This window comes from Pectinophora gossypiella, chromosome 9 (assembly GCF_024362695.1).
Source record: "Pectinophora gossypiella chromosome 9, ilPecGoss1.1, whole genome shotgun sequence".
Classification (NCBI taxonomy): domain Eukaryota; kingdom Metazoa; phylum Arthropoda; class Insecta; order Lepidoptera; family Gelechiidae; genus Pectinophora; species Pectinophora gossypiella.
In genome coordinates this window covers 5,188,283-5,200,442 of record NC_065412.1, presented here as the reverse complement: position 1 = coordinate 5,200,442, position 12,160 = coordinate 5,188,283, and the positions used below count along the sequence as shown (strand labels likewise).

Genomic DNA, 12,160 nt, shown 5'->3' with positions numbered 1-12,160 from the left:
GAAGACAATTTGAAAGCTCTTTGAGTTTAACTCTCCGGAAAAGTAAGATATGAAGAGGATAATTTTAATCGGGCAACTTTAAATATTTCTAACAAATCAGTCCAAAAACTCGAAACAACATTTGTACAGCTTCTAAAAACATGCAACATTGTATCCTGTAACAATTAAGAAAAAAAAGTGCAAGAATGTAACAGTATCGAGATAACAATCCATAGTTCCAAGTTCAGTCGTAGGTACTTTATCATAACTACTTATCTACTTAATCTTCTTATCTTATCTTATTTAGCCTATACGATCCCACTGCTGGGCAAAGGCCTCCCCTTGATTTCCACTTAATAATCTACTTAATAATCGTCATTATTTAATCAAGTCGAACATGCTACGGTTGAGGGCCGATATTATCAAACAAACTGGTCGTATTCTGTATAATTATTGTCAGTCAAAGAAATCAATAAAGACGCATCGTACATTCACAAGACGATTTCATGCTAATTGAGCAATCATATCGTTTGGTACAGTCAACAATATGCGGATACCAAAGCCGTATTAGACAGTTAGGGTCCATAAACGTTAGTAAAACATAATGACCTACTATTCTAACGCTCGGATAATAAGCAGCAAACAATAGGGTAGTTTCTAACTAGTCAAATCAGTTACTTTTTACTAAACGTCAAAACACGAAATTACTATGGAATTTGTTTGAACAAGCAACCTGGGACGTCGTAGAAATACGTGACAAAATGTCGCACTTACGAGTATTATTACATTTTTATTTATTAAAATTCATAAATAACTTTTAATAGAAAAATAAACATTTTTTTGTCATCTATAAATCTGTTTTCATTTAGTAACCAGAATTTCATAATTTATCTTTGACGTAGGAAATTAACCAATTGTTGAATTTCATTGTAGAAGTGGTTCGAAAATTGTATTTAAAGATCCAATCAATCAATGTGCACCAGTATTTTTTTACCATCATGACAAAAGGAGGAAGACCTAGAAGAACTTACATTGACGAAATTGCAGATGTCCTTATAAAAGATTTAGTAAGATCTACTCTGAACCTGTGTGCGCGTATGAAACGGTTGATGAATGCGGAGAAAGCAAAAGAAGTGTGTTAGGAGTAGGAGCGAAGCAAATGGAATCCAATAGTCTCTGCTTACCCCGGTGGGAAATAGGCGTGAGTTTATGTATGTAGGTATAACAATTGGTTGATCTGAGCGTGAACAGTTAAAAAAAATTGACAATAATGATTTTAATACAGTAAGTAGGTATACGTACTTAGTTATTTTTGTTTACAATAAATTTAATTTCAATATAAACTTGCTGATCAGACCCGTACCGTTAGCTGATACAGTAAAGTTCTCACACATCACATCCCGCAAAGCTCATGACCTTCAGACTTCGGACCACGCCAATCAACGTAACCTTAACATTGCAAGGCATTTCTCCGACCGAGCGTACAGAATGCTGGTATGATGTATGTGCTTGTATGGACGTACCTATGTGGCTTTATGGAGGTATGTGGTGGTATGGGTTCTTACAAAACGCGCACTCATCACCACAACCGGTCCCACGAACCTGCTAGTCAGGGTTGCCTATATGCGTAACAATTACGAGTACCAATACTGTATGGAACGACTTTACGGAAGTAGATGTTTTTATAGTTCATAGCTAACGTTACAAGCATTTTAGCATTATGACTAAGACAGACGAAAAGAAAAACGTCGAAGACTGGCAAAGTATCTGCTTTAAACGTCTACATACAATACAATACAATACAAATACACTTTATTGCACCAAAATAAAAAGAAATAATTACAAAAAGTATCTTTAAACAAGTACATGGCAAATGGGGGCCTTATCGCTTAAAGCGATTTCTTCCAGACAACCATAAGGTGAGGAAAAATGTAAAAAATAATAATTGAAAGATTGCGGGTACAAACTATAAGTACAACTTACCAATAAATACATGCAAATAAATATATAACATACTTACAAATATATATACTTAACCTAACAAATATACCTACTTATATAAATAGTACACACAAAATACCTAATAATGAGCAACTCAAGAGCTTCAGAATATGAGCACTACAACGAAAAAAAAAGGTACATATTACTACATATTATATTATAAATAGTAATGTGCCGCTGCCAAAAGGCGCAAATGTTAATGTAAAAAGAGCTTTACTACCTAGCCTTTAGACATGTAGGATCAAAGTACAAGAATGGACAATTTGGAAAAAAACGCACCCAGTGTCTTTACCATAAAGTGTTTTTATTGCGGAAATATTCCCACTTTGGGAACAACCCGGGAATGGCACATCGCTGAGGTAATAAAACGACACATAAACGTGTTTAAAGTAGCTTAAAGTTAGCATTGAAATAAAAAAAAATGTTGGATAAAAGCTATAGAAAAATAAATTATAAGAAATTGAATATATTTACCCTCAGGAGTAACAGCCTCCGTGGTCTAGTGGTAAGAGCGTTAGGCTCACGATCTGGAGGTCCGGGTTCGATTCCCGATGGGGACATTGTCGAAATCACTTTGTGAGACTGTCTTTGTTTGGTAAGGACTTTTCAGGCTTGAATCCCCTGATTGTCCGAAAAAGTAAGATGATTCCGTGCTTCGGAGGGCACGTTAAGCCGTTGGTGCCGGCTATTAGCCGTAAAAATAACACCTCCACCAACCAGCAGTGGAGCAGCGTGGTGGAGTATGCTCCATACCCCCTCCGGTTGATTGAGGGGAGGCCTGTGCCCAGCAGTGGGACGTATGTAGGCAGTTTATGTTATGTACCCGCAGGAGTATGTTCCATACGCCCTCCGGTTGACTGAGGGGAAGCCTGTGCCCAGTGGGATAAATATAGGCTGTTTATGTCATTCTATTTCTCTTTTGTTTTGTATTTTGTTATTTTAAACAATATGGCTGACTGTACAGAGGTGCAACCACATCGAAGCAATTGCATCTACAAAAGCTATAATGCTACAAAGGCAGCCCTACTGCCAGCCCTGTAACGGTGCACTTAATACGTAGACACATGTAATAAATTGCTGATCGTATTAATACCCGCGAAGAGTAATCACAATCTCAGAGTCGTAGCTTTATGGACCTACGCGTAACAGCCCTTTGTATACAGTTAGAGGTCATCTTTTACAAATATTTGGACAATTGTTCATTTGTTACCTACTTCGATGTAATATTTCTTTGCCAAAGAGGACGCCTTTAGTTTTTTTCTTTTCGTTGTTATTATTTTAATTGTTTCTTTTTTATTTCACTAGCACTAGTAAGTACCTATGTACTTAATAATAACAATAATGTCATGAAAACAATAAGCCTTAGGTACTAATCACGTATACCTAAATCATTATTTTTTTATTTCGTAAGTAAATATATACTAGGGATCTAAGTAAACTTACTTCCTTAGTAGTCTTCCTTAGGCGTTCAATCATTTCTTTATATTTCCTGTCTCTTTATTTCAAAAATGTATGCAATACCTACTACATAATTCCAAGCTTTTATTTTTCATTTCAACTAGTGTAAGTGACTGAGAGAATGTTTACTAACTACATAAACTTTACTTAAGTTTAGCTGCGTAAACTTAACTAAATCTTGATTACGAAGGAATCTTATGTGAATTCGAAAATGGAAACCCGATAATTGCAATTTAATTATAGTTAATTATATTTAACTAGAGAGTTCACCACTTTGTAACGGGTTTAGCTGTGTAAACTTTATCGCTAATAAAACATAATTAACATTTTAGTTTCGTGCTTTTACGGTAGAGCTTTTAGGAGCTTGTAGCGTATGGAAATCTTTAGTAATAAATCCCTGAGATGAACTTAAAGTGTAAGTGCCTATAATCTCAATTGGGGTAGGCTGAGCCATTTGTCAGAAGATTCTAAGATAGATTATGATGAGTTTTATAGAGTCAACTTACAAGCCGAAACCGATGTTATTCCATCATTCTAGAAATGATCATGTGACCGATTTCTACACAAAACCTTTGTGTAGAAATCGATCACTAGCCTATTGTGGATTACCGGCTTAAGGTATATATACATATATAAAAGGTATATACGGCGTTCGTCGAACGCACGATTCAAATTACACGTAGGTTTTAAAGTTTCTACTAAATCGTTCTGTTATCGAAGCTATAAGGTAACCAATAAAACAGGACAACACTAGTGCATTACCAATAAAGTGCAGACTTGTAGACAAGTCGTATCGATCGAGTGCGGCTTATGGTTCGCAATTAAAGTATCCGCCCACCAACTCGGCAGTTATACACTTTCATTTCGCGACACACCCTGAGGGAAAGGAATTGCCTGGGAATCGTAGAAATGGAACCGACGACGTTATGAAGAACTAAAAAACTGCAAACAGAAAATCGATTGCACACACACCTGTATTAAAAACGATTGGAGAATGTGTTATTGTTACTGCATAAAAGTGGCAGCAAATCTAAATTCTTCCGCATAGTACGCACTGTCAAATAAGTTCGATTTTCTTATTTGAATAATTCTGATGACGCCATCAGAATAATTATTAATACGCCAACAGCAAATAAATTATTCTATTCTATAATTCACAAGAAAATCGTCTTTTTTCAGCTTATGTATCAAACAAAGATACTTAGTTATTTAGTTACTCTGCCCTTATTATTCGTAAATCAGAATATACAGTTGCTTTATCAGCATGGAACTGATAAAGCAAGTTACACAAAACAGAAAGAAGAAAATAACCCGTAGGTAAGTGGTATCTATCCTTCTATGTACTTGGTTGTTATTTTGTTAGAGAAAAAAACGATTCTTGTCTCCAAAATTACTCTGTAACACTCTACAATACATCGATTTCCACCATTACAAGGCGAATTAAGCAAGTTTTCTTCGCACAGTGTGTTGTGTGGAATCTATAACGAATCAATGACAATTCACCGTGGCTGTGCCACTCTACTTACAAGTAGAATTGTAGATTCCATCGTAACTGTACTACAATGATGTTTATCACCGTCGATAGGTTTTGATCGAAGTAACGTTTATTGATCTTTGTAATGCAAGAAAAAGTGAATGTAAAAAGACTGGCCACCCACATTCGAAACTTTACGGCGAATGTTGTATACTTTATTTATTTTTATTTCCTTAGTCTATATCCGAAGTAAACTGACCTTTAAAATTCAACTCCAAAGCGAATATTCCAACACATTAAGCTTCATAATGTTACCCTTCAAAATTTCCACATTAGACTTGGATTTCATTACGTTCATTCCATTCAAGGCTACTAAACTGCTAAACGCTGTTATACAAAATGTCATCTATCATTTGAATCGAGAAAGATGTTTATCATCTAAATGATTCTATTAGGGATCTTACAAATAGTAGAGTCCATGAAGTGTCACTTCTAATTACCCCTACAAAAGAAAAATCATCAAAATCGAACCTGTCCCTGGCAAATTAGAAGTTAGTTAGGAAGCTCCGGCTTTATTGACTCCACTAAGATACATACATACATAACATACATAAACAGACTATATACGTCCCACTGCTGGGCACAGGCGTCCCCTCAATCAACCGGAGGGGGTATGGAGCATACTCCACCACGCTGTTCCAATGCGGACAAGATACAAGATACAAGTAACTTTATTTAGCATATTGCGTCATTCGGTGCTAGGTACCTGCTTTGACAGCGTTGCACCATTGCACCATGCGCCTCGCCGCTCGCCATGGGTAACCACCAAGCCACCACTTAACAAGGTACGAGTTAGTGCACTCAACTGCAATAAGCCACCTGGTTCCCACAACTCTGGAAAGGTCCTCTTTTATGTCAAGAGTTAGCTCTTGATGAATAGTTTATGTTAAAATCGTAAGTAGATCGTGCAGAATCTATTGGAGTTTGTACTGGTCATGACAAATAGATTTGGCGTAATGCGGATTTTGTACCATAGATATTCAAAAAGTGAGTCGAAAACGCCAAGGTCGAAACATTATAGTACCTACTAATGTCTATCAGACGCACTTTATTTTAACCTTGACTATTTTCTATTCAGGCAAAATATTTTGATGGAACCTTGCATCATCAATATTGACTATCAACCTATCAACCTCTTACTTTTGAAGGTACATCCACATCTTGAATACTATCATCATGATCCACTTCATCATGACATTTAGATACAGTTGGTTTCAAGTACAGTTCGTTGTAAACACTATAATGCATACTACTTTCTGTCGTATATCCCGACGACATTCAAGAATCCATTGTTTCAAATTTAAGAAAACAGTAATAATTCAAGCCCATCGTACTGTGTTTTGAAAGCACATAAACTACTATAGAATTGGGCAGTATCTATCCTAGGTCAAAGATAAACTAAGAAATTCTGATTAGGTACTAAATAAAGACAGATCCAAAGGTGACAGAATACGTGTTTTGAAAGTACATAAACCACTATAGAATTGGGTAGTATCATAGGTCAAAGATTAATTAGGAAATTCTGATTAGGTATTAAATAAAGACAGATCTAAAGGTGACAAAATACGTAATTAACGTATTTATAAATTTTAATAATGAAAAATGTAATAATAAATGCGACATTTTGACACATTTTTCTATGACGTCACAGGTTGCTTTTTCATACAAATTCCATGGTAATTTCATGTTTTGACGTTTAGTAAAAAGTAACTGATTTGACTAGTCGGAAACTAGCCTATTGTGTATTTGCATACAGGCTGTAGTCAAACAAGACAGAGACCTTGGCACTTCATAACACCAGTAGGCCAGCTCCCTCGCGAACCCTCGCTAAATTAGCGATGGTTCATATTTTATTCAGCCGCTCGTTGAAGGGCCTCGGGTAAGTAAGCTGATTTACTATTCTGTTGTTTATGTTGGGTGTAGCAAGTACTAAATTAGCAACGTGGAAATTTATGGCTGTAAAATTTTTCCCCGTATTCCCAGTAGTTTTACCGAGTAGTCTTATCAGTTGAACTACTGGGCATTTTCTTCCCAATAGACTTACTGGTAGGACCACTGGGAATTTTGTACCCAGTAGACTTGTTATTTGTCATTTGGGAAAAAATCTCTTAGATTTAATAACGCTACTGTCTACCAATTACTAGGTCTATGTTTTAAAAATTTTGACATAGTAAAACTAATGGGAAAAGCGCAGTCTTACTATTAAGTAAGTCTATTGAGAAGGAAATTCTCAGTAGTTCAACTGGTAAGACTACTGGGAATAGGGGAATTTTTGATTTCATGCTTTATACATCTACCCCACTCTACTCAATCAATCAATAATTAATTAAAATTATTTAAATACCTATAACACCACAATATTACAAAACATTAACAAATCGAATAAAACATAAATTACAGGTAAAAAGGGTTTTCACCTCATCATAAGTCTGACCCAGAAGAATATAGTCGTAAGCTTATGTTATGTCTATAGGTAATGTAATGGTAGCCTGTATGATTTTTTTTTCAATCCATTCATAGGTCTTGTACCTCATATAGAACAGATATCTTGTATTTTCAATGCAATCAACCTGTAAACGTTTGGCTAAAGAGAAAAGTAGCTTGGCTGTTAGTAAAAGCCTAAAAGGCAATATTATGCTATGAACTTTTATGTTGTTATGTTTTTCATTAAACCAGGACGACAAACATACAATGATGCCGTAGAAAAACTGACACTAGAAAAATAGACGATCTTAACACTACTTAATTACAATAGCTATTATTAGATTAGAATAGACAGACCTTGAAGGCATAATTAATTAATTTATTATTGGACTAAAAACCTTGCATAATCGTCATTATATTTAGCTTATTTGCAACAGCTTTTAAAATAGATTATTAATAAACTTAGAATAGGTAAGGTTAGAAATATGAAATAAGAATAAAAAAAACAATGGAATAGAATTACGAAGCCCATTTCTTACGGATTATAATGAAGTAATTGTACTCTCCAGAGCTCAAACCATAATTTAACAGTTCCACACTCTGTCATAGATACACCGGAGAACCATAATCAAGAATACAATAGTCATATTAATTGCACGACCACGAAACGTTCGATGCAACCGGTAGACAATGGAACTTATCCCTGAAATTATCAGGTGAAAAACAGATTATTGTTCGCAACATGACTTGTCTAGGTCAAAGATGAATGTAAAACGTTTCTTGATACATTTGAGTGATTTTTTTTTCGGAATATAATAAGGCTTCTAGGCTCAAAGAAATTAACGCGACGGGTACTTAGTAATTTCCCTTAAAAAAAATGCAGTCAGTTTTTTTTAGCCATATTAACCGTTGTTGTTGCATCTAAGTTTTTGTGGCTGATTCCTGGTAGTGGTTGCCTGGAAGAAATTGCTTCGGAGCTATAAGGCATTTGTCCTGTAACTAAATGATTGTAGGTATTGTTTGTGTGCAAAAAGTATGTGATTGAGATGATTTAATTTGATTTGGCTTCAGATAAGGACCTAGTTCGCTTCTATCAACAGAAAGGTCACCCACTCAATGCGCAAATTTTGTCGCTTTATTGTTAACCACACGGCCTCTGTGGTCCAGTGGTTGAGCGTTGGTATCACGAACCGGAGGCCCTGAGTTCGAATCCCGGTGGGGACATATCACAAAAATCACTTTGTGATCCCTATTTTGGTTAGGACATTACAGGCTGATCACCTGATTGTCCGACTATAAGATGATCCGTGCTTCAGAAGCCACGTTAACCTGTAGATCCCAGTTCCTACTTACTGATGTAAATATGTAGTCGTTACATGAGCCATGTCAGGGGCCTTTGGCAGCTCAATAATAACCCTGACACCAGGGTTGATGAGGTTGGTTATCCACCTCATAACCCACACGATAAGGAGATCATTAACAAAAAATTTCGCCATCAAAATTTGTGTTATTGCTTTGAATAACCCATTTATTAAACATTTATAAAGTTATAAGCACCTGTTGGTTTTACCGCCCATTACACATAACCTTCGTTTAACCAATCGCATTTGCTTTCTCTATAGTACCTAATTGAAAGGCAACAGTGGCCAGTCAGCCGTAATCCCATAAGTGGCTAGACAGTGAAGTTCAAACAAGGACAAGGCATGGACAAATAGAGTACTTACTTGTATCTGTACTTATCTAGATATGAGTACCTAAATTAAAAGTTTGGGCCTGGTTCCAAGTAGGAGGCCCAAAGAATCAAACGCGACGGGTACTTAGTGATTTATACATTGTGATTTTTACTTAGTGATTTTTTTCACTACAAAAATTTGCAGTCAGTTTTTTTATAATCGAACAAGAAAACTGAAAAGCCACATGAAAAGTATCTCAAAAGCTGTTTAGGTAAGTCTTGCTTGATTGTAAGAAAAAGACCTAAGAAGCCCATGCCGCTTAGCTCTATTGCGTCTGTCTGGCCTATATGCAAATTCTACGAAGTTCATTTGCTCTAGCCGTTCGCCTTGAGTAACTCAACATCATCACAAACTGAGAGAATGGTGCTCTTTATTTGCCACCTGACATGATGAAGATTAATTTTCCACCTCGCGCCTGCGCCTATTGTCTGCTTTCTCTTTAGAATAATAAGTTTTTCTAACCGCCGCTGTACCTTAAGACAGATGATGTTATCTCGAAAAAATCTATCACCGTGATTTATCGTTGATTATGTCTCAAATAATTGGCTAATTGTGTCTTGTATTGTGGTGTTCAGAATTAATAGGGCCAGCGTTACAATAGAACAATTAGAAAGTACAATCGAGTTGAAAATAGATCCGCAGAGGAAAATTTGTGTGTCCCCTTAAAGTCATAGAAAAATTCCATAAAAACTAAAATTGTAAAAGTAAAAGCGGACGGTTATTACCTGTACGATGATAGAATAACGCAAAAAATATAATTGAAACCGAGCATACTGTAATAATTGTAGAAGATGGCGTAATAAAAAGTAAACGTTTACTGCGTAGTACTCACGAAATTTAAGTTGCATTGAGCGAAGCTGCTGTAACCACACTTACTTAATTGTAATAATTTGAGCAATTCTTTGAGTAATTAATTCCAAACTGCCAATTAGCCGAGGGTATATTCTAATTAATGACTAGTTGGCTTCTTTAAACATTCCTTGATCATGTCATTGGGCTTATCGCAGAGTATGCGATTTCGCTCTTAACTTAGCACGCAACTAGCTTGGTGGCAGTTATAATAGCTCATTGGTTGTCCACGACCAGTGTTACAGGTGGATTTGCAACCGCAGTTTAAATCCTTACTGTCAAACCTAAGGAGATTACAGAAGTTGTTTTACACGCTGTAAGCTCAGGTTAGACAAGATTTATTTTAATGTGAAAACAAAATACGACGCGGAATTAAAATTAGTTCTCGTTAGTGTCTCTTATGTGAAGGGTAGACGTACTTCACTTAAATAATTAGAAACTTAAATTTAAAATAAGTGGTTGTGTTAATAATTCCACAGCTGGTATGTATTTACATGGCGGCTGACGACAAAGAACCTTAGAACACCGTCTAATTCCGTTTTTGTTCTAGAATTATCAGAAATAGGTACAAGTATATTCAATATCACAGGAACATTTATAACGAACATATCGTGTTTAGGCTTGTACAAACTCAAAAATTTTCTTACATCACAGAGAAACCTAGGTTCGTCCATTTTGTGCACATAATATTTTGAAGTTTGTTATATAACAGACTGGTTATAGACATAGAATATTATACCAAAAACTACTTATAGGTACCATTATATGATTTTTATTTTACATAGGTAATACAAATGCAATCACTAGATCGTGTGGCAAGGTTTTTGCCAAGGTTAGATATTGTAGGTGAGGTGTGAGCGGGGAAGTGAGACCTACCATATCGCACTGAGCTTCGGCGTCGTCGTCATAGAAGATGCCGGTGGCTTCGTCCATCCCTGCTGCTAGCGTGGCTCACTCGCGGGCCGGGCGAGGCCTCATACCACACGCGGCCGGCACGCCGGCATCCGACAAGCCACTCGCACCAAACACTCCAAAAAACACTATCGTAGCGATATTCACGATCGAAATCTCCGGGACAATCCGATGAGTCACGCTATACTGAATGCGCGAATGCAAGTCTGCGAGGCCGAGGTGCGTGGGCCGCTTAACGAGCTCAATCACCAACACCGGCGGAGTCGAACACTCGCGCCGAGGATTTGGACACTAACTGGCGAATACCGTGATTAGTTTTTGTCCCCCAAGGGCACACGATGAGCGAGCTAGGTTTTTCAGACGATGTTTTTGTGAACTGCGTAATAGCGCGGCGAGGAGACGGCGACGTGCGAGGGTGGCGCGCGCACTCGGGGTGCATTGATCGCGGCCCCACTGCGCATGTCCCTTCTAGAGGTACTGTTTTGACATTTGTTACGCCGCCTTCGCCGTCTCGAGCAGAGTCACATAAAATGTATAGGAACTCGAGGATGCTTCTACGAAAGGGCACTTGACACAAATGTGTTCGCTCACCAAGAAATTGTATCTTTCTCCACGACGCTTAAATTAAACAGCCCACTTACTGGGAAATTATAAAGTTACGTACAGTAATAAAGTGGTTTACTATTACCCAACTCTATGCACACTAGTATAATAATTAGTTTTTGCATAGTTCTTGCTTTTTTGTAAGTAAATTGTTCCACGCTGATGACTCCTTTAAAAAAAATAAGGAGTTTATAATGCATAAAGAGGTGCTTAAACGCTAGTGGCTAGATTATTTTTAATTTTAAGCAAGTAATTAAAATTCCCGTTCTTACACGTGTATCGTGTAAAGCCTGCGTTCATACATCAAATTACATAACTTGTTAGTAAAAGAAAAGCGGCGTAATCAGAAGGCGTTCTCACACTTTTTCTAAAATTCGAAAAGAATAGCTCGTCGTTGTTCGTGTGACTTCATTATTATGATTGTCTCAAACGGTCGAGCACACCAACAAACAAGCAAAAACTATGTGAACGAATCCCTTATACGGTGGAAAGTAAAGTAAAGCTTGACATGGGAAAAATGAGTCTGACTGATTCTGCCTTTTATGTTCAGCTATTATTCTTTGAACTTCTAGTACCTACCTTTTGTTATTTTCTTTATCTAGATTCTTTTATCATACTGTTTACGTGACCCTGCTTTTTCGCAATGCTGCAATTTTATTATATTGGT

The 12,160-nt window shown here is 36.7% G+C and overlaps 1 protein-coding gene across 10 annotated transcripts in view; it reads right to left on the bottom strand.

The window, feature by feature from the left end:
- LOC126369855 (uncharacterized) overlaps positions 1–12,160 on the bottom strand; it is a 117,758-nt gene that overhangs the window by 71,986 nt on the left and 33,612 nt on the right. Inside the window, exon 1 of one of the 10 annotated variants that reach the window (XM_050014435.1) lies at positions 10,855–11,178. The exons of the other annotated variants lie outside the window; for them this stretch is intronic. Within the exon in view, the coding sequence (XP_049870392.1) occupies positions 10,855–10,911 (57 nt within the window). The 5' untranslated portion in view covers positions 10,912–11,178. Of the gene's footprint in view, positions 1–10,854; positions 11,179–12,160 lie in introns of those variants that run through there. 10 annotated transcript variants of the gene reach the window in all.